The sequence below is a fragment of the Oncorhynchus mykiss genome, chromosome 7 (genome assembly GCF_057628025.1).
Source record: "Oncorhynchus mykiss isolate SJ-2025 chromosome 7, ASM5762802v1, whole genome shotgun sequence".
Lineage (NCBI taxonomy): Eukaryota > Metazoa > Chordata > Actinopteri > Salmoniformes > Salmonidae > Oncorhynchus > Oncorhynchus mykiss.
This window is the reverse complement of record NC_143028.1, coordinates 12,134,776-12,161,338: the sequence shown is the minus strand read 5'-3', so window position 1 is coordinate 12,161,338 and position 26,563 is coordinate 12,134,776. Positions and strand designations below refer to the sequence as shown.

At 42.5% G+C, this 26,563-nt stretch overlaps 1 protein-coding gene across 9 annotated transcripts in view; it reads right to left on the bottom strand.

Annotated features, from left to right (window-relative positions):
• The window catches only part of LOC110528799 (ATP-binding cassette sub-family C member 4), a 42,875-nt gene that overhangs the window by 9,460 nt on the left and 6,852 nt on the right, over positions 1-26,563 (bottom strand). For 6 of the 9 annotated variants that reach the window (XR_016497090.1, XR_016497091.1, XR_016497092.1 and 3 more), the window contains exons 2-22: positions 19,321-19,431; positions 18,102-18,222; positions 17,710-17,934; positions 17,532-17,621; positions 16,757-16,920; positions 16,103-16,228; positions 9,830-10,079; positions 9,609-9,716; positions 9,402-9,491; positions 8,090-8,281; positions 7,886-7,980; positions 7,691-7,777; positions 6,242-6,338; positions 5,807-6,022; positions 5,550-5,672; positions 5,320-5,357; positions 5,108-5,214; positions 4,838-4,984; positions 3,518-3,597; positions 3,231-3,381; positions 2,867-3,097 (exon numbers count right to left, since the gene is read on the bottom strand). Coding sequence is in view for 3 of the 9 variants with exons in the window: in XM_036982830.2 (XP_036838725.2) it covers positions 2,867-3,097; positions 3,231-3,381; positions 3,518-3,597; positions 4,838-4,984; positions 5,108-5,214; positions 5,320-5,357; positions 5,550-5,672; positions 5,807-6,022; positions 6,242-6,338; positions 7,691-7,777; positions 7,886-7,980; positions 8,090-8,281; positions 9,402-9,491; positions 9,609-9,716; positions 9,830-10,079; positions 16,103-16,228; positions 16,757-16,920; positions 17,532-17,621; positions 17,710-17,934; positions 18,102-18,222; positions 19,321-19,431 (2,849 nt within the window). In the remaining 6 variants the exon portion in view is untranslated. The remainder of the gene's footprint in view (positions 1-2,866; positions 3,098-3,230; positions 3,382-3,517; positions 3,598-4,837; positions 4,985-5,107; positions 5,215-5,319; positions 5,358-5,549; positions 5,673-5,806; positions 6,023-6,241; positions 6,339-7,690; positions 7,778-7,885; positions 7,981-8,089; positions 8,282-9,401; positions 9,492-9,608; positions 9,717-9,829; positions 10,080-16,102; positions 16,229-16,756; positions 16,921-17,531; positions 17,622-17,709; positions 17,935-18,101; positions 18,223-19,320; positions 19,432-26,563) is intronic. The other 3 variants (XR_016497095.1, XR_016497094.1, XM_090240302.1) reach the window with 1 other exon arrangement.

Sequence of the window (26,563 nt, the reverse complement as noted above, 5' to 3'; positions counted from 1 at the left end):
CTCATAGCAAAGGGTCTTATGTAAGGTATGTTTTCAATTTAATACATTTGCAAAAATGTATAGAAACCTGTTTTTGCTTTGTCATTATGGGAAATTGTGTGTAGATTGAGGGGGAAAATTGATTTCATCCATTTTAGAATAAGGCTGTAACGTGAAGTGAACGTGTCTGAATATTTTCCTGAATGCACTGTATATGTACATCAAGGTATTTATTATTACTTTTCTATTATTTCTCTTTTCTCTGCATTGTTGGGCAGGGCCTGTAACTAAGCATTTCACTGTTAGTCTACACCTGTTTTTATATGAAGCATGTAACAAATAAAATTATTTTGATTCGATTTTATTTGATTTCATGAAACGTTCTTATTATGTTTGACATACACTAGTGGTCAAAAGTTTTAGGACACCTACTCATTCAAGGGATTTTTCTTTAGAATCATAGTGAAGACATGGAATCATGTAGTAACCAAAAAAGTGTTAAACAAATCAAAATATATTTTATATTCTTCAAATAGCCACCCTTTGCCTTTGACAGCTTTGCACACTCTAGGTATTCTCTCAACCAGCTTCACCTGGAATGCTTTTCTTGAAGGAGTCCCCACATATGCTGAACACTTGTTTGCTGCTTTTCCTTCACTCTACGTCCCGACTTATCCAAACCATCTCAATTTGGTTGCGATCGGGGGATTGTGGAGGCCAGTTCATCTGATGCAGCACTCCACCCCTCTCCTTCTTGGTCAAATAGCCCTTACACAGTCTGGAGGTGTGTTGGGTCATTGTCTGGTTGAAAAACAAAATGATAGTCCCACTAAGCCCTAACCAGATGGGATGGCAGATCGCTGCAGAATGCTGTGGTAGCCATGCTGGTTAAGTGTGCCTTTTTAATTCTAAATAAATCAGTGTCACCAGCAAAGCACCCCAACACCATCACTCCTCCTCCTCCATTCTACGGTGGGAAATACACATGCGGAGATCAGCCGTTCACCCACACCGCGTCCCACAAAGACACGGCGGTTGGAACTAAAAATGTCCAATTTGGACTCCAGATCAGAGGACAAATTTCCATCGGTCTAATGTCCATTGCTCGTGTTTCTTAGCCCAAACAAGTCTCTTCTTATTATTGGTGTCCTTTTAATAGTGGTTTCTTTACAGCAATTTGACCATGACGTCCTGATTCACATAGTCTCCTCTGAACAGTTAATGTTGAGATGTATGTTACTTGAATTCTGAAGCATTTATTTGGGCTTCAATTTCTGAGGCTGGTAACTCTAATGAACTTATCTTCTGCAGTAGAGGTAACTTTGGGTCTTCCTTTTCTGTGGCGGTCCGCATGAGAGCCAGTTTCATCATAGTGCTTGATGATTTTTGCGACTGCACTTGAAGAAACTTTCAAAGTTCTTGAAATTTTCCGTATTGACTAACCTTCATGTCTTAAAGTAAAGATGGACTGTCGTTTCTCTTTGCTTTTTTTGGAGCTGTTCTTGCCATAATATGGACTTGGTCTTTTACCAAATAGGGCTATCTTCTGTATACCACCCCTACCTTGTCACAACACAACTGATTGGCTAAAACGCATTAACCTTTTGCGTGTAGGGGGCAGTATTTTTGTTTTTGGCAAAAAAAAGTACCCATTTGAAACGGCCTATTTCTCAGCCACAGAAACTAGAATATGCATATAATTGACAGCTTAGGATAGAAAACACTCTAAAGTTTCCAAAACTGTAAAAAATATTGTCTGTGAGTATAACAGAACTGATATTGCAGGCGAAAACCTGAGGAAAATCCAATCAGGAAGTGTCTCTTATTTTGAAACCTCTGTTCCTATGCATGCCTATCCTCCATTTAAAGGGATATCAACCAGATTCCTTTTTCTATGGCATCCCTAAGGTGTCAAGTCTTTAGGCATAGTTTCAGGCTTTTATTTTGAAAAATGAGCATGAAAGACCATATTGCGTAAGTGGATAGGTGGGGGCTATCCGAGTGAGTTTTGCGCTACAGAGTAAAGCGGCCATTGTTTCTCCCGGTGTTATTGAAAAACCTACACACCCTGTTGATATATTATCGAATATATATTTTAAAAACAACCTGAGGGTTGATTATAAAAAACATTTGACATGTTTCTGTGGACATTATGGATATTATTTGGAATATACGTCTGCGTTGTCGTTTGGATTGCTTTCGCTGTAAAGCATAATTTTAAAATCTGAGACGACAGGTGGATTAACAAAAGGCTAAGCTGTGTTTTGCAATATTGCACTTGTGATTTCATGAATATTAATATTTTATTGTAATATTATTTGACTGTGGCGCTATGCTATTCAGCGGTTGCTGACGAAAATGATCCAGCTAACGGGATGGGTAGCGTCAAGAAGTTAAGGAAAGAAATTACACAAATTAACCTAAGAATGCACACCTGTTAATTGAAATGCATTCCTGGTGACTACCTCATGAAGCCGGTTGAGAGAATGCCAAGAGTGTGCAAAGCGGTCATCAAGGCAATGGGTGGCTATTTGAAGAATCTCAAATATAAAATATTTTGATTTGTTTAACACTTTTTTGGTTACTACATGATTCCATATGTTATTTCATAGATTTGAAGTCTTCACTATTATTCTACAAAGTAGATAATAGTAAAAAATTAAGAAAAACCATTGAATGAGTAGGTGTTCTAAATCTTTTGACAGCGTAGCTTGGATAACTGTTTGGCACCAAGTGTAATACAAGTTGTTGCTAGGGAACAGGCAATGAGCCAAAGACTTTGATCAGAAAGATTATCCAACCTCATTCAATTTGTTTTATGTCATATGCAACCAACATTGATTTCTACCAGCTTGTGTAATGAAGCAATAATAATTTATCCTCTTACCATCTCTGAGGAAGAGGCAGCCGAAGGCAGTGACAGTGACAAAGGCTGCGCAGATTCCATCCAGTCGGAGAGCGAACCATCGAGAGGTGACCAGGAATAGGAACCAAGATTCTGAGTGCAGATCCTGATGAGCATCAAAGGTGTTCTGGAATCTCTCCTCGGCTCCGAAGGCTCGGATCGTCCACAGACCTTGGAGGGACGAGGACAGGTGGGAGAAGACAGGACTCCGAGCTGCAGAACACAGGAAATACATCAACTTACACACGCCTGCAGACACAAAAGGAAATCGTACACATTAATAGAGAAAATGTACAATTATCATTTGTCCCATGCCTCCCCTGTCCCAGTCAGTCCTGTCACTCACTGGTGGACTCCAGGCGTTTGACGTCCCGTGACGTCTGCAGGAAGTAGCGTCTCAGGAACAGGAATATGATGAGAAGAGGAACCACAGGGATGAGGATCCAGGGCATAACGGAGGCTGCCACCACCACTACGCCGATATTCTGCAGGATCGACTGTGGCAAGATCGAATACGCCCAGGAGACATGAAGAGAAGAAAATATTTATGTAATATAGATAATGGATTGGGAAATCTATATCCTCCTGCCAAAATACATAGATGTTCCCCGCTAGGGCTATACACTCACTTACCTGACTGAAGTCAACAAAGGTATTAGGTAACATGGAATCCAGCTGGCTGATGTCCTTGGAGAACCTGTTGAGAATTCTTCCTGTGACAGAACAGGAGAAAGTAATCCACTGTGCAAAAACAGGTTAAATCAACATTGTTTAGCCTCCCGGGTGGAGCAGTGGTTAAGGGCGCTGTACTGCAGCGCCAGCTGTGCCACCAGAGACTCTGGGTTCGCGCCCAGGCTCTGTCGTAACCGGCCGCGACCGGGAGGTCCGTGGGGTGACGCACAATTGGCATAGCGTCGTCCGGGTTAGGGAGGGTTTGGCCGGTAGGGATATCCAGTCGCACCAGCGACTCCTGTGGCGGGCCGGGCACGCTAACCCCATGTTGCCAGATGCACGGTGTTTCCTCCGACACATTGCTGGCTTCCGGGTTGGATGCGCGCTGTGTTAAGAAGCAGTGCGGCTTGGTTGGGTTGTGTATCGGAGGACGCATGACATTCAACCTTCGTCTCTCCCGAGCCCGTACGGGAGTTGTAGCGATGAGACAAGATAGTAGCTACTAAAACAATTGGATACCACGAAATTGGGGAGGAAAAAGGGGGTTAAAAAAATATAAAATAAAATTGTTTACCAAGTCAATGTGATGACATTTACTAAACGTGGGAAACTGATTGGATTTGAAAAAAGTCGTCACCTGGTAAGAACGCTATTTTTGGATGACTATTCCCTATTGGAATTTGGCCTCTAAGGCAAATCAGGTCTGGCATCTGGGCCCCTGAGGCATTAAAATCGACCATGGGGGTGTCCTAAACAATTAAGTTTCAAATGTATAATCTGTATAATCCCCAAGGTCTCAGCCTTGATTTAATGCTTTGGCACGAGACACGGAAGGGTGAAACAGCGAACAGGTAAGTATGTAGTTCCGACCCTCTCCTCTGGAGGGGGAGAGATTTGCTGCAAACCTCTTAGAGGAACATTTGTCTATTGAACCTTTTAAATATAGAAGTTGTTTGTCTTATATTTTGCATCTAGCATTTCTCCACAACTTGACCAGTTTTCAATTCCTAACAAATTTAAAGGAATTTAGTATTTTTTTCTCCACCCAACTTTTAACCTAAATACAATGAGTGATTTTTTTTCTTCCTTCGTTGAATTGACATTGAATTGACAACTCAACCAAATGTAAATCAAAACTAGATGTTGAAATGACATCTGTTCTCTCACCCAACCAGTTTGAAAGCATTTTGGAGGTCAGGACTAAATTACAAGAAATTGTATTGTCCTCAACAAGAAAAAGACAACACAAACAGATTCTATTTCATGCGAGGGGTTTCTCACCAATTGGGTTGACATCAAAGAAGCGTACAGGTGTCCGGAGGATAGAGTTGAACATGCGGTTGTGCAGAGACTGAGCAGCTTTCACCAGCACATTGAACATCACCAGACTCCTGGCAAAGCCAAAGATGACCGAGGCCAGAGTCAAACCTGAACACAGAAGGTGACTTGTCAGTCGTTACCCGATTTCCTCAAGCTTCCTCACAGGTAAGGGGACAACCTCATACTTACTTAGAAAATATTCAGTATATTTAGGAATTCTCTTCTGTATACCTGCATAAATGCCCACATAGAAACCGAGGTCCAATTCTTGAGTGATGTTGAGGCCATTTTGGACAATCACAGTGCCATTAATATTGAGTTTCTCCTGCTCTCCTGCCCTGTCAATCAAACAGTCAGCGTTGTCATTTGAATATTCACATTGCTATGGTCCAACTGAACTGTGAAACAAATAATGAACTACTGTAACAATAGATGCTTCTCACCAATAGGCCAGCCACCAGTCCTGAAGAACGTACGCTACCTGTGGGTGACAAATTATATTATAGTTGGTTAGATCATTGCAATGTCATTGGTTCCAATGCCTTGATCTGTTCAGAGTTTGATTTTGCACACATCTATCAGAAGTCAAAATGCTTGTATTTACTGTAGATGCTAGGAGGTAGAATGGTGACATATGGCTATTCACTGCCTGACATTTTGGATGTGTTAATACCTCTGCGATGAGACTGAGGAGGACTGTGCCCAGCATAACCAGGATGCTGGCTCCTGCGTTTAAGTACTTGAAGTAGAGGCTGGCGCCAATGTTGTCCTCCGATCGGCTCTCCTCTGCTACTGTCTGGACAGGGAGGAGACATGGACATAATACCCTGTTAACTAAAAGGAGGGACAATCTGGGACACTTCAGAATGAAAATCCTCCTTGTGACTGTATCTAAGGGCTTGAAAGGAAGTGGGTGGGGTTTGGACCCACCGAAAGCTGTTCAGCTCCATCTTTAACAGAGTGCATGGAGGAGGTGTGGGAGACCACTGAGTTCCAGGAGCAAATTGAGTTCTGGGAAAAGGCGTGTTTGACCACTGAGTGATTGTTGTTGGTTTGTGGCTCCTCCTCGTCCCTCTTCAGCAGGGAGGTGAAGTCAACCCCAGAGTGCTGCAGCTCGGAGTATGTCCCCCTCGCTACCACGTGACCCTGACACACACACACACAAACACACATCGCACCCTGCCCAACTTCTGGAGTATGTATTCATATGTAAATGCATATGCCTTTGGGTGAACTATTCCTTTCATAAAGATTGACAGCAGACGTGTTATGTGCTCAACAAAGTAAAAATGTAATCAAATGCACCTGTGGTCATACGTAGGTTACAAAGCATGTGTAGAATGTTAAACCCTGCCAGGAACACACCTCCTTGAGGACGAGGATCTGGTTGGCTGCTTGGAGGTACTGCAACTGGTGGGTGACCAGGATGCGGGGCTTATTCTTCAGAATACCACAGATACACCTGGACACACATGGGGATACAGACACATGAAGAGAGACAGACACAGACAATTTAAGTGCAGTTTCACACTTCTGGTGAAGGCCTGTTCTAACATCAGAGAATCATATCTACAAAATTGCTTCCAACACTCTACTCAGCAAACTGGATGCAGTTTATCACAGTGCCATCCGTTTTGTCACTAAAGCACCTTATACCACCCACCACTGCGACCTGTATGCTCTAGTCGGCTGGCCCTCGCTACATATTCGTCGCCAGACCCACTGGCTCCAGGTCATCTACAAGTCCATGCTAGGTAAAGCTCCGCCTTATCTCAGTTCACTGGTCACGATGGCAACACCCACCCGTAACACACGCTCCAGCAGGTGTATCTCACTGATCATCCCTAAAGCCAACACCTTATTTGGCCGCCTTTCGTTCCAGTTCTCTGCTGCCTGTGACTGGAACGAATTGCAAAAATCGCTGAAGTTGGAGACTTTTATCTCCCTCACCAACTTCAAACATCTGCTATCTGAGCAGCTAACCGATCGCTGCAGCTGTACATAGTCTATCGGTAAATTGCCCACCCATTTTTACCTACCTCATCCCCATACTGTTTTTATTTATTTTATTTTCTGCTCTTTTGCACACCGATATCTCTACCTGTACATGACCATCTGATCATTTATCACTCCAGTGTTAATCTGCAAAATTGTAATTATTCGCCTACCTCCTCATGCCTTTTGCACACAATGTATATAGACTCTCCTTTTTTCTACTGTATTATTGACTTGTTAATTGTTTACTCCATGTGTAACTCTGTGTTGTCTGTTCACACTGCTATGCTTTATCTTGGCCAGGTCGCAGTTGCAAATGAGAACTTGTTCTCAACTAGCCTACCTGGTTAAATAAAGGTGAAAAAAAAAATCCACATGACCCTGAACATCCATTAACTTGTAAATGCTACAAAACCCATTCCTGCCCTAAAGAAGCAGCCAGTAAGTAGACCTAATCTGAGTCTGGGACGAATGTAGTTCAGTTGTACTAAAGGATAGTGGGGTAAGTTGAGCCAAAGGGTTAGCTGAGCCACCCTTTGTTTCTAGGAAACCATACGCAAAATGAATCATGTCACCAAATATTTAGGAAGAGGTCATAATTTCATACTTGCACCACACCTCCCCAAATCATCTTGCTGCTCAATGTGTAAATGCATATTTTTAAACTGTAGGGCGTTGTGTTTTATGTTGTAAATGGGTCCAACTTTGAGCTGCTATTTTGTCTCTCTTGTAAAGTAATCATTTATCTCAATGGGATGGGTCCGGTAAAATAAAGGTAAATAAATACAGCCTGTTTAGCTGAAACTGTGGTTCACTCACTGTTCAAACAGGTGTCTCCCGACCTCAGCATCCACAGCACTTAGAGGGTCGTCCAGCAGGTAGATATCAGCATCCTGGTACACAGCCCTGAGACACAACAAGGCTTTCAGATAGAGACTGGAGGATATTCATCACATCTATAGAATGTACCTCAACTCATTTCTACTCTGGTTTGAAGTCGAGCTGTGGTCTTACCGGGCCAGGTTCACTCTAGCTTTCTGTCCCCCACTGAGGGTGGCTCCTCTGTCCCCTATCACTGTCAGGTCCCCGTCTGGCAGCAGCTCCATGTCCTGAACACAGAAGGGACAACAGAGACGACAAGGGCTAACAGTCAGAACACAAAACCATTGCAAAGCTCCTAGAATAAATACCATGAGACCTCCATTCAGTGTGTCTTACCCTCTTGAGGGCGCAGGCTCTCAGGACCTTCTCATACTTTTGAGGATGGAGCTCTTTGCCAAACAGGATGTTGCTGCGGATGGTTCCAGGGAACACCCAGGGCTGCTGGGAGGCGTAGGTCAGCTGACCTTTGACCCTCAATACCCCCTTGTCGTGAGGCAGCTCCCCCAGGATGGCGCTGAGCAGAGAGGACTGTGGGAGATGGGCTGGTAAACATGTGAGCTGGCTGATATGGCTTACTACATATTTGACCATATATACACACACACACACACACACACACACAACATGACAAAGTATTCGGACACCTGCTCATCGAACACCTCCTTCCAAATCCATGGGTATCAATATGGAGTCCCCCCTTTTGCTGCTATAACAGCCTCCACTCTTCTGTGAAGGCTTTCCACTAGATGTTGGACTCTTGCTTCCATTCAGCCTCAAGAGCATTAGTGATGATGTGCGATTAGGCCTGGCTCACAGTTGGTGTTCCAATTCCTCCCAAAGGTGTTCGATGGGGTTGAGGTCAGGGCTCTGTACAGGCTTGACAAGTTCTTCCACACCGATCTTGACAAACCATTTCTGTACGGACCTCGCATTGTGCACGTGGGCAGTGTCATGCATTGACACTATGCATTGGGGCAGGTAGCGTTCTCCTGGCATCAGTCAAACCCAGATTTGTCTGTCGGACTGCCAGATGGTGAAGTGTGTTTCCACTGCTCCAGAGTCCAATGGCGGCGAGCTTTACTACACGACTCCAGCCAACACTTGGCATTGCGCATGGTGATTTTAGGCTTGTGTGCAGCTGCTCAGCCATGGAAACCCATTTCATGAAGCTCCCGATGAACAGTTATTGTGATGACGTTGCTTCCAGAGGCAGTTTGGAACTTGGTAGTGAGTGTTGCAACCCAGGAAATACTTTTTTTTTTTTTACACATCTCGCTTCAGCACTCAGCGGTCCCATTCTGTGAGCTTGTGTGGCCAACCACTTCGCAGCTGAGCCATTGTTGCTCTTAGACGTTTCCACTTCACAATAACAGCACTTACAGTTGCCCGGGGCAGCTCTAGCAGGGCAGAAATTTGATGAACTGACTTGTTGGAAAGGTGGCATCCTATGACGGTGCCACGTTGAAAGTCACATAGCTCTTCAGTAAGACCATTCTACTGCCAATGTTTGTCTATGGAGATTACATGGCTGTGTGCTGGATCTTATACACCTGTCAGCAACGGGTGTGGCCAAAATAGCCGAATCAACTAATTTGAAGGGGTGTTCACATACTTTTGTATATATAGTGTACTATGTATGACCTCTGACCTTTCCAGACCCCACAGGTCCAATGACAGCAACGAGTTGCTCCGACTTCACTGTGAGTGACAGGTTCTGGAGAGATGGGGTGTCCAGACACTGGAGAGAGAGAGAAATGACATTTCATAGCAATACATGAAACTACCACACAGGACAGGCGTATTCTTGTTTTGTATATCAACATTTGGACATTCAACATTTGACCAGAATATTCACCTTGTCCCAGTAGCAAATTAAGTCCTTGATCTCAACAGAGGCGTCTTTCTTTTCCTCTGGGGTAAATCTCATGTTGGGTCTCTCAATCTCCTCCAACAGAAGGAAATTCTGTGGGTCAACAGAGAGATGATGCAGCCAAACAAACCTTACTAAACCACAATAACTCATTGCACCTAGGTGCGGCACAGCAGCCATTTTGTGCCAGATGATCTATAGAGTACCTTGATCCTGCGGATACTGATGATGGTCTCGAACACCTTCTCTATGGCCTGTGGGAAGAAGAGGGTCACTGTGATCTTGATGGCACCATATAGAGACACTGCCACAAACACCCGGCTGGCTGAGATGGTGTTCCCCAGGAGGACGTAGACAGCGAAGGTGATGAAGACTATGATCTTACTGGCCGCAAAGAAGGAGACCATGTTGAGACCTCGCAGGTAGGAGCTTGACATGATCTTGGAGATCTCTTCCCTGAGGGAAGAATGAAAGAAGCCTTTCAGTAATAATAATGCAATAAAACATTCTGTTACACATCTGTTAAACCTTTCCATTGATGAATTCTGGGTTCTAACTCCTAAACTTGGGATAGGGCTAATTATCAGGTATCCTATTGAAATATGGAGTGCTTAGGTTTAGAGGGTCTACACCAGAGGTTAATGATATCTGTAGGAGGAAGGTATATAGTGTGTACTATTAAGCTTGGAATGTGTTGAGTGCAGGGAAAGTGATCACGTGGCAGGCATTGATAAAAGGAGTGAGCACTTTGGGTTAGAGGTCAGGTCAGATGAAGTGAGGAAGAACAGATATCACTAAGGTTCTGTCGAGCAACAGAGATGCATTGGCTGCTCAGATGTGTTGGAGGTTCCACAGCTTAGGAGGAAGGGTTAAATATCAGTGCTTGTGTGAACAATGTATTTGTCTGATGCAGCTGTATTGACCCTCTGGGAAGAATAAACTTGGTTTGAGCTTTCATAGTGACTGTTGAGTTTTTAACTCAGAATTAGAACCAAACACCATTAACCTATAAAAGTCTAAGCCGTTGTGGGGGGGGGGGGGGGGGGGGGGGGGGGGGGGGTCATACCATGGATCATTTAGCTATTTGAATTGGAATTGTAGGACCCCTTTAGGTGTGTGTATTTAAAAAATAAAAAGTTTTATATTTTTGTTATTTGATAAAATATTGAATTTGGCCTTTACTGTAACCCATAGACTCGCACCGAATAACACATTCATAAATGACAAAAAAAAAAGTCAAAATGAATCATAAATGAATAAGGTTCTAGTAGATAAGAAAGCTCACAAAATATGTACTTTTTTGGACACCTATTTAACCCTTTTGATTTTTGATGGCACAAAAATACCTTCATACTTCCATTCCTTTGTATGGTCTACCTTCAGATGAGTTCCGTGACACTTGTTGGGGTCGTAGAGCAAAAACAGTTCATCATTGTGTTCAGGAGAGTCTCCCATTTCCACAGTGGGGTCATATTAGTCTGTAGCCCAAACGGTTCGGACGCTACAGACAGAAGTTGGCTCATTAGCATTACTGAATATTGAAGAGTCCAGTGGGGCTTGTGGGGGTTGTTTGTAGACCATAGAGTGGTCATATTAGTTAGTAGGCCAAAACGTTTGGATGCTGCAGACATTTTCCGGGTGTCTAACGGTCTGACAAACAGCGCTGTAGCTCTGCTACTTTCCACCACAGCTAGCCAAAAGACAAAGTCAACCAGTTCCTTTAAAAATTGCAATTCATTTTATCATATCGTGTTTGTCCGTTTCCCCATGCAAAAAAACATCTAGCTTAAACTGACAGATTTTGCTGGTGATTTTTTTTTTAATGATGTCCATTAGATTGAGGCACGGATGCGTCAATAGACTGAAGAATGTTAAGAGGTTTTTCACTCATTGAGGAAACATGGAAGAAGAACGGCATAATTACTATTACAGCTTTTGTGCACTTTGCTGCAGCCAGGAATATGGGAGATTGTGTTTTGGGAATGGGAATTCCACAAATGCCCCAGACATTCCACTAAAAGCTACCATAGAATGTAACATTCAATAACCATCTGAGACAAATAAATGCAACTTATCCTCGTGTTAAAGAACAAAGAGAAGCAGAAAGACTACAGCCAGGTCTCAGAGAGGGATCAGGGGACCAGACCTGTGATGTAACTGATAGCCGTTTGTTGGCAGCTGGTGAAGTGCATGTGGCTTTGCTCCCTCAGAGGCCAGGCTAGGGGTGCCTGGCACTCAGCCAAACACTATAAACTGCACATGCAGACACCGACTTCTAGGAAGAATTTAACCCACTTAAAACCTCTTAGGATGTAAGGTCCCTTTTTTAAGGGACCTGCGTGGTTAATGTACCGGTTCCGACCGACATTTTCGCTTATATATCAATCTGTGAATACCGTAGATCGAAAGGACTTGTATTGAGCGATAGCCCTGGTTCCCTCAGATACAGTAGTATAACATTTTTTAGAAGCATTGGACCAGAACCTTGATACTGTTTGACATCTAAATTGGAACATTATTCATGAAGATTAGGCTATTAGCCCGTGTGACGTAGGATGTGAAATCTGAAATCACTTGAAGCTGGGATGTCCCTCCTACCATTTCATTTTCTCTTCAGACTGTCCATCAACCCCTGGCTGAACATACATCACAGCCATGGACAAAGCACATGCCTGCAAGCATTACATCGTAGCACAGCAGGAGAGAGTGGTTTCATCACGGAAAAATAAAAGATTTTAAACAAAAAATATATATTTGTTTGTCATAGATGGACAAGATTAATATGAGATGAAAGGAGAGTTCCTAGAGAGTTCAGGAAGCCAAGTTAGAGCTCTGTGACGTTCACAGCGATGGGGGCAGACGTTTGAATCAAGAGCGAACTTTAGAAAATACGAACATTTTCTCCAACAATAAACAGATATGTATTTTACAGTTATAAGGAAGGTGAAATCTTAGTCGTTTTAGAATTTTATTATGCTATATTTAGAAAGCACATACATACATTCATACATACATAATCCCCATTTTACAATTGGCTCATTCATCCCCCTCCTCTCCCCAGGTCGTTGCTGTAAATGAGAATGTGTTCTCAGTCAACTTACCTGGTAAAAAAAATGCATAAATAAAATCAAATTTAAAAAGGAAATAGTTTTGTCAAACAGGAAATAACAAAATATTTCACTGTGTACTTGAGTTTGTGTCGTTAAGTGTCTACACCTCAGCAATTTATGACTATTTTTACCAGAAAGGTAGGATTTTAACCTTTCTTTGAGTATGCATTACTAGTTATTGTTTATGACCCTCATGATAAATAATTACTTTTGGGGATTATATAGATTACATTTAACTGGTTCATCTCAAAAATGTCTCCAGGTTTTCACCATCATTGTAAAGCCCTAGTTATTTTGTTGCTTTGACAAAGTCGTTTCTCAAGATGATTATTTATTTAATGTGAGTGATTCATCTTATCACATGAAATGTCTGGCCCTCATTTTAAGGTCAACTCCGTTACACTAACTGAACTCTGGTTTTAAAGGAAACAAACTTCTTATAGCCAAATCATAGTCAAATAATGTGTTTTGCGGTAGAAAACTGAGTGGGTTGAGCATAACCCTGTTACAACAAGCTTCCATTCCCCCTGTTAATGGGATTTACGGATGATTTAAGATGAAATCGTCTACCCTGTTAAGGTCAACACTATATTTGGCACATAATAGGCACTTACTATAGTCCATTTTATTTCACCTATTGAAATAGGAAAGCATGTTTTTCACTCATTTTGAATCTTGTTTTTGTGCATCTCTGAGTGACGTTCTACCGATTCCCTGGGTCATTTCATGTGTATCCGAGTCCTTGGCGTTCAAGCAGGCAGAACTCCGTCCAAGCACTATGATAAAGTTGCTCTCGCTACACTGGAAGTTAATAGGAATACTTTTAGATTGCGAAAACGTCTAATAATACGTCAGATTTCAATACTGGCCCATGTCATAACTCGAATGTCTTCTCTCGAATGAGCTATATATCATATTTTTGCGATATTCCTACCTCGAGAAATGTGTAATTTAACTAAAGGTCTTCTGGCACATTTTTCCTATTTACCTGCCTCTTTAGTCCAGGGTGCATTGCATGGTGCCGTTGCCAGAGAAATTATAGAAAGAGATAGGAATCCAAAGATAAAAGAAACGTAAAAACGCCCCAACCAGCAGACTGTCGGCCAATCGCATTCACGGTGTCATGTGGTTGCTAAGCTAATCATCACACAATCCCTTCGCAAAGCAAAGTGTATATGACAAGAATCCTGTCCATTTTCCTAGAAAGTACGTAATGTCACGATTCCAAAGCTATATGATACTACAGATAAGTTAAATACCTCACATCTCGGCAAAATATTTGTAATGTTGTACTTTTTGTTGATGCTAATGTTGGGTTTCTGAGCTAGCGCCCAAGACTCCCATTCACTCATCGAAGAGCACTCCTTGTCCCAGAATCACTCAGAATAACCCAAAATGCACCGCGCGGCCCAGTAACGTAGCATGGGTAAGGTTTCCTATCTCCTCAAAAGTATATCTGTCGTTGCGAATGTTAGACGACATCGATCTGCAGTTTGAACATGGTGAGATTGTAGACTCCTAAATTGAGAGTGCAGTTTGTTTAGGCAATTTTACAGCTAACTACAGTAGCTTTACATGCTGATATTATTATGTGTAGGTAACTTGGCTACAAAGCTAGCCAGCCCATAAGAGAGCATTGCAGATTTTGTAGTCGACTTGAGCTGGAACCGATTTCCACAACAATGTTCCATGTTGCGACCAACCTTACTATAAAACCAAAATGAAACTTTTGTTCACAAAAAATATTGTTCTCACAGTGTTATTTAACACTATAAATGTAAGGAATGAGTGGTTTTTGTTGGATTTCTCCTTTTAAGTTGAACATGTGCCTAAAAATGAGAACATTGAAGGAATTGATCCCATCTAGCTGAGGGTCGTTGGTTTATCATACCGTTTGTGTATCCTGCTAATAGAAAAAAAACATACAATTTATGTTACAATTGTAAACTCAGCAAAGAAAGAAACGTTCCTTTTTCAGGACCCTGTCTTTCAAAGATAATTCGTAAAAATTCAAATAACTTCACAGATCTTCATTGTAAAGCGTTTTAAACACTTTCACGTGCTTGTTCAATGAACCATAAACAATTAATGAACATGCACCTGTGGAACCGTCGTTAAGACACTAATAGCTTACAGACGGTAGGCAATTAAGGCCACGGTTATGAAAATATAGGACACTAAAGAGGCCTTTTAACTGACTCAAAGACAGATGCCCAGGGTCCCTGTTCATCTGTGTGAACGTGCCTTAGGCATGCTGCAAGGAGGCATGAGGACTGCAGATGTGACCAGGGCAATAAATTGCAATGTCTGTACTGTGAGACGCCGAAGACAGGACGGACAGCTGATCGTTCTCGCAGTGGCAGACCACGTGTAACAACACCTGCACAGGATCAGTACATCCAAACATCACACCTGTGGGACAAGTACAGGATGGCAACAACAACTGCCCGAGTTACACCAGGAACGCACAATCCCTCCATCAGTGCTCAGACTGTCCACAATAGGCTGAGAGAGGCTGGACTGAGGGCTTGTAGGCCTGTTGTAAGGCAGGTCCTCACCAGACATCACCGGCAACAACGTCGCCTATGGGCACGAACCCACCGTCACTGGACCAGACAGGACTGGCAAAAAGTGCTCTTCACTGACAACCGCAACTTTTCTCACCTGGGGTGATGGTCGGATTCATCATCCAAGGAATGAGCGTTACACCGAGGCCTGTACTCTGGAGCGGGATCGATTTGGAGGTGGAGGGTCCGTCATGGTCTGGGGCGGTGTGTCACAGCATCGTCGGACTGAGCTTGCTGTCATTGCAGGCAATCTCAATGCTGTGCATGACAGGGAAGACATCCTCCTCCCTCATGTGGGTATCCTTCCTGCAGGCTCATCCTGACATGACCCTCCAGCATGACAATGCCACCAGCTGTACAGCTTGTTCGGTGCGTGATTTCCTACATGACAGGAATGTCAGTGTTCTGCCATGGTCAGCGAAGAGCCCGGATCTCAATCCCATTGAGCATGTCTGGGACCTGTTGGATCGGAGGGTGAGGGCTAGGGCCATTCTCCCCCCCAGAAATGTCTGGGAGCTTGCAGGTGCCTTGGTGGAAAAGTGGGGTAATGTCGCACAGCAAGAACTGGCAAATCTGGTGCAGTGCATGAGGAGGAGATGCACTGCAGTACTTAATGCAGCTGGTGGTCACACCAGATACTGACTGACTTTTGATTTTGACCCCTCCCTTTGTTGAGGGACACATTATTCCATGTCTGTGAAACTTGTTCAGTTATGTCTCAGTTGTTGAATCTTGTTATGTTTGCTGAAAATAAACGCAGTTGACTGAGGTCGTTTCTTTTCATGCTGAGTTTAGTTTTTACCTTCTGACATCATTGACCAGTGCTGAGAAGGGCTTCTCCCAGGCATACATTTTGATGATCCTGATTCCAGACACCACTTCATTCATGGTGCGTATCCTATTGTCAGTCAAGGCAGCGGTTTTACTCCTGCAAGAAAAGGAGGTCAGTCAGTTCAGTCATATCTCCTTGTGAACAGAAACTGACGTTTCCTGAGTTTAACGAATCGATGGCAATGTTTAAATTGCATTTAACTAAGAACTCTTTCATAGAATCAGAGAAGTCTGCATTGCATTAGGGTTTCATAACACCTAATCAAGGCTATTACTTCCAGCACTTGTGTTGTTGATTGTGTGAACAACTGTCCAAGCAAGAGTTCACAGTTCAATTGCCAGTCAACATGCCAGCCAACATATAAAGCTAACTTTTCTTCACATGTGCTTGGAATGTTCTAAGAGGTAAATCATTACAGTCAAAACAGAAAAGGGGTTTAAGAGAAGGACATCATCATAACATATAGGTTGACCTATGGGTTACCATTGAACAGGTAGCTCTGACATAGTCAATGAAGCACAGGAGCCACTCACTGAAAAACATTAGCCCCTATAGATAAGGACGAGGTCAACTTTTCTCAAGAAGACCCCACTAAGGTCAAGCCATGTAACGTATGTAATTCACCTGAGGGAGCCGAAGAGTTTTCCAAACATGGTCTGTAGTGGCAGGAGGAACACAAGGACAGCCACGCCTGCCAGGCACGACGGGCCAATCTCATACCACAGGAGACTGATAACCACCACAGCCTGCAGAGGTGCTATCCAGAGGTAGTGCAGATTGTTGGTCACCTGCAAAGACCAGTGATCCTTGGTTCACTTAGCTGTTACATGTTTCTATGTAGTTGCATTGAGCATAACAAAGATGATAATGATCCTTCGAGCTGGATTTATGACCTACTACAGCGGCCAATAGGCCGCGCTGGTCTTCATAAGCTGCATGGGCTCCCCATGTTATTTATTTATATATATATATATATATATATATATATATATATATATATATATATATATATATATATATATATATATATATATATATATATATATATATATACACATTTATATTTGTTCATTCTGGTTTGAGTTTAGCGTCGGACTATTGTAAACATTTGTGCTAAGCAACCATCTGCATTTTCCATTCATCCATGACTTTGTTCTCTCCGTGTGGATTTAACTTCTATACTTTAGTTGCAAGGACAAGATGACAGACGGCTCAAAAGGCATTCCAGATATTGGTGCATTCCATTCCTGTACATTTGACGAAGGGTCAATTGTTATATATGGGGCCTCTGTCAGATAAGCTACAGCCATACACTTCAGAAACCTACGGAATGAACCGAGGGAGATGATGTGCTGGAACCATTTCATCCAAAGGAACTGCATGCACTTCCTGCTTTTACCTCATCAAACTTGTTGACATCGTTGGATAGCAGGTTCACCATTTGTCCTGTGGTTGTTTTTCCCATCGCCGCGCTGCTGAGACACAGGGCCTATGGGGGGAATTACATTTACTAGCAAATTATTCTTGAAGATTTTAGTTTGTATAATGCTGTATGCAGGTATGTGGCGTATAATGACCTTCTTGTAGATCATGTGACACATGGCCACTCGTATCTTCATGCCGGTCCTCTGGACGTGGTAGTAATAATGAATTTGGAGGACGGTCAGCGCGACAGTGGACAGAGAGATACCAGCAGCGTAGCCAAAGGCCTCATACAGTGCGTCCATATCATCAGGATCGTACTTCTCAAAGTACCGGATCAGCTTTCCCAAGAACACTGGCTGGATCACCTTAATCACCTCCTATTGGGGGAACGAGAAGAGGTGGAGAGATTTCAACCTCAACTCAAATCCACTTATTTACACTGTAAAAGCTGACATATATGGATAGAAAACCCACTTAACATTTGACCTATTTACATATAGTACATGTTATGTTCAAGAACCGGAAAACGTATATTTCTACATACTACGGTGAAACTAAAAATCCCCAGCACTGCGTAGGGTTTCCCATAGCACTTCACAATGGCTTTGGTGAGTTTGGGCATCCGCAGCTCCCTGGCAGCCATTCGAACCTCCTTATCCCAATGCCTGGAGAGATTAGCACATTGTTAGACTATGATCGGAAAACAGAACAGAGCCTAAATACACAACGGTGCTAAGTTCAATGTTTAGCATGAAACTCCAAATAGAGCCAGGGAAAGTTCTCTCTCAATGCTCTGAAAACAAAAATACAATAAGGGATGTAAACAATGAAGAGGGATAGGGCTAGGCTAGGGGACAGGGCAATGTCCTAGGGAAAAGGCTAGGCTAGGAGACAGGGCAATGCCCTAGGGAAAAGGCTAAGGCTAAGGGCTAGGCTAGGGGACAGGGCAATGTCCTAGGGAAAAGGCTAGGGGACAGGGCAATGTCCTAGGGAAAAGGCTAAGGGCTAGGCTCGGGGACAGGGCAATGTCCTAGGGAAAGGGCTAGGCTAGGGGATAGGACAATGTCCTAGGGAAAGGGCTAGGCTAGGGGACAGGGCTAGGCTGGGGGATAGGACAATGTCCTAGGGACAGGGCTAGGCTAGGGGACAGGGCAATGTCCTAGGGAAAAGGCTAAGGGAAAGGGCTAGGCTAGGGGACTGGGCAATGTCCTAGGGACAGGGCTAGACTAGGGGACCGGGCAATGTCCTAGGGAAAAGGCTAGGGGAAAGGGCTAGGCTAGGGGACCGGGCAATGTCCTAAGGAAAAGGCTAAAGGAAAGGGCTAGGCTAGGGAATCGGGCAATGTCCTAGGGAAAAGGCTAAAGGAAAGGGCTAGGCTAGGGGACCGGGCAATGTCCTAGGGACAGGGCTAGGGGACCGGGCAATGTCCTAGGGAAAAGGCTAAGGGACAGGGCTAGGCTAGGGGCCCGGGCAATGTCCTAGGGACAGGGCTAGGCTAGGGGACCGGGCAATGTCCTAGGGACAGGGCTAGGCTAGGGGACCGGGCAATGTCCTAGGGACAGGGCTAGGCTAGGGGACAGGACAATGTCCTAGGGAATAGGCTATGCTAGGGGATAGGGCAATGTAGTAGGGACAGGGCTAGGCTAGGGGATAGGATAATGTCCTAGGGAAAGGGCTAGGCTAGGGGATAGGGCAATGTAGTAGGGACAGGGCTAGGCTAGGGGATAGGGAGCAAAATAGAGCTGGGCCACAGTATGTCATACCTCTGTAGTTCCTCTCCCAGGACCTGAGAAGCATCATCAGGAAGCACTTGGTACATGTCATCTTCTTCTAGCCTCCGCTTCTTTCCAATACTGAATAAAGGGGTTACCCAACTTATAAAGAAAGAGAGAGAGCAGGTTAATTAACCAATGATTTAATTAACCAATGCAATAACCTATTAACCAATGCAATAACCTATTAACCAATGCAATAATTAGCCAGTGCAATAACCAATTAACTAATGCAAGAACGAAGCAATGCACATTGAGGAAAGAGAAAACATAAAATAGGAAGTGGATGTGTATGTGTATGAGCAACATTTAATCTATGAACCCCAATGTCAAAATGCACTGTACTAAATGTTCTGCTTTACATTTGTATTAGGATACACATTTAGTAGGAGGGCCTGGTTTTTGGAAGAACTCGACTGGCCTTGTTTGTTTGCACTGCCCTATGACAACTTGGTTGAAGAGTAACAAATTAAAATGTACCTTAAAGGATAAAGCTACTTACGAATTACTGATTCAGGGTTCAAGTGTTAACTAATATCTAATTTGTTTTAGTTGTGTCAGCCAACTTTACGTGACCTCAGGCACTCTCCCTCAGCAGTGTCACTGATAAAGGAATTAGTATGGAACAAAGAATATTCTATTACAGGTGGTAACTGTTGCGTGATCAATATGCATGCAAGGACAATGTTTTTACATCTAAATGCAAGGAGCACTGTGTACTTTTCCCCTTTCTCAGTACCACAAACCACACCGGTACAATTTAAAATTGAATTTGTTTGTTTGACATGCTGGTATCTTTTTGTGTCGGTAAAATTAATTATGCGAGAAATGGCAGTGGAAACCCTCTATGCGCAAATATTGATATAATAACCATAATATCGTAGTATATTTGGAGTCACGAGATATGTTGTGTGGTCCTCCCACTACGACTTGGGAAAGCATGCAGTTTAAGATACAGATGAAATCAATTATGATGAACTTCACAGGGTGCTGAATTTGCAAGATGAGGAGTTTGATGCTCCTTTCCAATAAATATCGAGGGTCTTATTCTGGTGACGTGATCGATTGGCTGCCGTTTGACAAATAATAAATCGCCGTTATCCATAATAATCTCATAATGTAGGCAGCCTACCCACACTGCATCTGCGAGCTGTTGGTTAAAGCAGGGTTTCCCAAACCCGGTCCTGTGGCCCTCCCTGGGTACATGTCTAGTTTTTTGCCCTTCCACTACACAGCTGATTGAAATAACCAACTCATCATCAAGCTTTAATTATTTTTAATCTGCTGTATAGTGAGTGGTAGGGCAAAAACCAAAATGTGCACCCATGTACTGAATTCCCATTCAGTATCTGGGAATTTAAAATGGCAAAAGTTATTTTTATGTGCAATGCGTAATCATGCACAGCCTTTTATCCGCAAAAAGTCAGTTTGATGGAAACATCTCTGGTCTAAAACGTGCAACTTGTTTTATGTAGATTTTTTAAATATTTGCATGGAAATCTGTCGCTAATTGAATGGAAACCTAGCTACTGTTAATGTTCTTTCAAGCTGAAAAACAAGGTTATCTTGCTCAAAACAACCAGTTCATCATACTGTGCAACATTCTCTCTGAACTCTAGTGGTGCTTTATGACACATGGGATAGATGGTTAACTTTGACTGACCTGTAATCAGTTTGCTTGCTTTGCTCTACTGATTCTGTGGTGTTTCCTAACCCTGGAAAACCCTGAATGGATAATCAGGCAGCATTGTCTGTGGTCAGCCCCGCCACTTCAACTGAAGAATGTGGCTGGAGAAATGGAACTGCTCTCAAATGTGATAGATGCTTTACATTGATTGTTTACAAGACTCAAAAGACAACAAAAAATATAAACAAGAGTAATACAAGTACAACCATATTTGGGGTTTTAATACCTGAAATGAGAATATCCAGATTCTCTTTAAAAAGACCACTGACACTTAAAGGAAAATTCCACCCAAAAACTATATTTTAGTATTTGTTTTATTAATCTATTGTTATATGGTAAGTGTACCGAATAAGCCCACCAAAATCTAAGTTTAAACATTTCTAATACATACTGCCCTAATTTTTGGGGGTGGGGAAATCAAAAAATGAAGTGAGAATAAAATGTAAGATGAATCTCTGATCAAGTTTTATGACTTTACTTGCAACATTTTTTAACAAGAGATACAAATATTTGATAAATATGTGAAAAGTCCAGACTGGGCTTAATGGGTACCGAATGTACCCTTTCAGCCCATGTGGGTTCCAAATAAGCCCACCTCTTATATAATTAATTTCCAAAATGTCTAAAACTTAAGTAAGTATGTGATGATATTAAATGTCCCCTAAAGTTATTCAAATAAACTGATCATTACTATTCATCATGATGAAAGTAGCACTCGTAACAGGGGGGTGGCCAATTGTATCCACAGATATGACTGTACGCTTTTGTTCTTGCCAACCAACACACCTGATTCAACTTATCAAAGACATAACTCAAGACCTGACTAGTTGAATCAGGTGTGATTTTGTTTGGTTAGAACAAAACCCTGTACCCACACTGGCCCTCTGTGAATAAGAAGCCATGCACAAAGACTAACACACACCACTTTCAATTAATTATCTGAAAGCTGATTCACATTTGCTGTACTGCTATTCTTGTTAGTTGAACTTGTCTAAAGCCAGTTGAACCTTATTTATTTATAGCCATTTACATTCTGCATAGAGGGAGTGCTTTTGTGCTAAGCTACCCTTCAAGCCCAACTTCTAAAAACATCACATTTAAAATGTATCCCCTTTGGAAAGTATTCAGACCACTTGACTTTTTCCACATTTTGTTGTAGCATTATTCAAAAATTGTTTACACCCCCCCCCCCCCCCCCCCCCCCCCCATCTACAAACACGCACACCCATAATGACAAAGCAAAAAACAGTTTTAGATTTTTTAATGTATATTAAAAAAATAATGTACACAATTACATAACTATTCAGACCCTGTACGCAGTACATTCTTTAGGCAGCAATTACATCCTTGAGTCTTCTTGTGTATGACGGTACAAGCTTGGCACACGTATTAGAGGAGTTTCTCCCATTCTTCTCTGCAGATCCTCTCAAGCTCTGTCAGGTTGCATGGGGAGTGTTGCTGCACAGCTATTTTCAGATCTCTACAGAGATGTTCAATCTGGTTCAAGTCCGGGCTCTGGCTAGGCCACTCAAGGTCATTCAGAGACTTGTCCCAAAGCCACTTCTGTGTTGTCTTGGCTGTGTTTTTAGGGTAATTTTCCTGTTGGAAGGTGAACGTTGGCCCCAGTCTGAGGTCCTGAGAAGGTTTTCATCAAAGGTCCTGACTAGTCTCCTAATCCCTGCTGGTGAAAAACACCCCACAGCATGATGCTGCCACCACAATGCTTCACAGTAGGCAATCAGGCCAAAGAGTTCAATCTTGGTTTTATCAGACCAGAGAATCTCGTTTCTCATGGTCTGAGCATTTTTAGGTGTGTGACCATCAAGTTCTTGGTCACCTCCCTGACCAAGGCCCTTCTCCCCTGATTTCTCATTTTGGCCGGGCGGCCAGCTCTAGGAACAGTCTTGGTGGTTCTAAACTTCTTCCATTTAAGAATGATGGAGGCCACTGTGTTCTTGGCGACCTTCAATGCTGCAGAAATGTTTTGGTATCCTTTCCCAGATCTGTGCCTCAACACAATCCTGTCTCGGAGCTCTGCGGACAATTGCTTCGACCTCGTGGCTTGGTTTTTACTCTGACATGCACTGTCAACTGTCCCTTATATAGACAGGTGTATGCCTTTCCAAAACATGTCCAATCAATTGAATTTACCAAAGGTGGACTCCAATCAAGTTGTATAAGCATCAAGGATGATCAACAAAATCAGATGCACCGGAGGTTAATTGAGTCTCATTGCAAAGGGTCTGAATACTTACAGTTGAAGTCGGAAGTTTACATACACTTAGGTTGGAGTCATTAAAACTTGTTTTTCAACTCCACGAATTTCTCCACAACAAACTATAGGTTTGGCAAGTCGGTTAGGACATCTACTCTGTGCATGACACAAGTCATTTTTCCAACAATTATTTACAGACACATTATTTCACTGTTTCACAATTCCAGTGGGTCAGAAGTTTACATGCACCAAGTTGACTGTGCCTTTAAACAGCTTGGAAAATTCCAGAAAATGATGTCATGGCTTTAGAAGCTTCTGATAGGATAATTGACATCCTTTGAGTCAATTGGAGGTGTACCTGTGGATGCATTTCAAGGCCTACCTTCAAACTCAGTGCCTCTTTGCTTGACATCATGGGAAAATGAAAATAAATCAGCCAAGATCTCAGAAAAAGAATTGTAGACCTCCACAAGTCTGGTTCATCCTTTGGAGCAATTTCCAAACACCTGAAGGTACCACATTCATCTGTACAAACAATAGTATGCAAGCATAAACACCATGGAACCACGCAGCCGTCATACCGCTCAGGAAGGAGATGCGTTCTGTCTCCTAGAGATTAATGTACTTTGGTGCGCAAAGTGCAAATCAATCCCAGAACAACAGCAAAGGACCTTGAGAAGATGCTGGAGGAAACGGGTACAAAAGGTATCTATATCCACAGTAAAATGAGTCCTATATCGACATAACCTGAAAGGCCGCTCAGCAAGGAAGAAGCAACTGCTCCAAAACCGCCATAAAAAAGCCAGGCTACGGTTAGCAACTGCACATGAGGACAAAGATGGTACTTTTTGGAGAAATGTCCTCTGGTCTGATGAATCAAAAATAACTGTTTGGCCATAATGACCATCGTTATGTTTGAAGTAACAAGGGGGAGGCTTGCAAGCCAAAGAACACCATCCCAACCCCTGAAGCACAGCAAACTGCTGTTCACAAATGCTCTCCATCCAACCTCACTGAGCTCGAGCTGTTTTGCAAGGAGGAATGGGAAAAAATGTCAGTCTCTCGATGTGCAAAACTGATAGAGACATACCCCAAGCGACTTACAGCTGTAATCGCAGCAAAAGGTGGCGCTACAAAGTATTAACTTAAGGGGGCTGAATAATTTTGCACGCCCAATTTTTCAGTTTTTGATTTGTTAAAAAAGTTTGAAATATCCAATAAATGTCGTTCCACTTCATGATTGTGTCCCACTTCTTGTTGATTCTTCACAAAAAAATACAGTTTTATATCTTTATGTTTGAAGCCTGAAATGTGGCAAAAGGTCACAAAGTTCAAGGGGGCCGAATACTTTCGCAAGGCACTGTAAATCACTCGCAACTATTATTCTGACATTTCACATTCTTAAAATAAAGTGGTGACCCTAACTGACCTAAAATAGGGAATTTTTACTATGATTAAATGTCAGGAATTGTGAAAAACTGAGTTTAAATGCATTTGGCTAAGGTGTATGTAAACTTCCGACTTCAACTGTATGTAAATCAGGTGTTGATGTCTTATTTTTAAGAAATTAGTCAAAATTACTCAACTTGTTTTCACTTTGTCATTATGGGGTATTGTGGGTAGATTGCTGTGGAATGCTTTATTTGATCCATTTCAAAGTAAGGCTGTAACGTAGCAAAATATGGAAAGAGTCGAGGGATTTGAATACATTCAAGGCACTGTATAACAATGCAAGGTTCATTTAACAGTAAAATAAGACAAAATGCATATTATTTTGTTGTAGATCAGCAAGATATGTTGCTACTGTGTGACTGTGACATGCAGGCACGACTGCTAGCATGAAAAAAATAATTATCAATTGGTAAGAAATAGTAATTAATGCCCATGAAATATGCTATAATGTGCATATATCAACACATTAACTCTTCATTTTACAGAAGGTATGATCACTTATCCGAGATGATGTTTATCTGAGGGTTGCCTCAACACAAGTTGAGCAGCTTTGAAATTGGCCACTAGGGAACGTACACAGAACGGTCAATAACTTAATAATAAAACATATGTAGCCTATCATGTCTGTCGGCAGAAATCAGGATTAAACACTCAAAAACAATGTTGTGTCACGACGTGGCTCTTTTGGGTGTATATCGTGGCTCCCTCCCTCTCGCACATCAGGTTTTACAACGGTCATAAATTCCTGGTGGAAACTCCCAGTATGGAGGGAGAGCGCCTATGGAGAACAAAGACATTCTCCTTGCCAAAACTCTTAATTAAACAAGAGAATTAAACAATATGTTTTATGATAATTCATTTTTTATTTCAATTAAAAGGTTAGTCTTTCATTTAAAAAAAATCACATCTAAGAGCATAAACAATACTAGTGGAGAGCCCTACTGGTTATGTGCACTACTGGTTATGTGCACTACTGGTTATGATTACAGACAAAGCCCAGAGAACGGGATGGTGCAATACTGAATTATTCATATGTTGATAAGGTGCATGCATGGGGATGTCCACTTCACCCAGAGGTATGCCCATGCTGTAGAGATACACCTGGCTGACTGAAACTTCACTGTTGTCGGCATAATACAGCTAGTGCTGTCTAGACTTGCTCTGGCAAACAAATCCTTTACATTAGCTACCTAAATGTAAACTCAACTGAGGAGTAATAGACAATGGAGACTTAACTTGAAAAACGAGCCAGACACCTCTTTCCGGTTTCCCCGACTTCGTTAAAAGTACATAACATAACTGTGTAATGCTTGTTCGGGTAGCACTCCTCACATGCCATTTGGCGTACGCTATTTTCGTTGTTGAGATGAAACTGCCAAATCTCTGAAAGGGATTATTGTACGTCAGCTTCATTAAATAGTACCCGCAAAACACCCATCTCAACGTCAGCAGTGAAGAGGCGACTCCGGGATGCTGGCCTTCTAGGCAGAGTTGCAAAGAAAAAGCCATATCTCAGACTGGCCAATAAAAAGAAAAGATAAAAAACACAGACACTGGACAGATAATCTGCCTAGAAGGCCAGCATCCCGGAGTAGTCTCTTCACTGTTGATGTTGAGACTGGTGCTTTGCGGGTAAGAGATCAACAGTTTCTTGGCAATTTCTTGCATGGAATAGCTTTCATTTCTCAGAACAAGAATAGACTGACGAGTTTCAGAAGAAAGTTATTTGTTTCTGGCAATTTTGGGCCTGTAATCGAACCCACAAATGCTGATGCTCCACTAGTCTGAAGAAGGTCTGAAGAAGGCCAGTTGTATTGCTTCTTTAAATCAGGACAACAGTTTAATGTGCTAACATATTTGCAAAAGGGCTTTCTAATGAC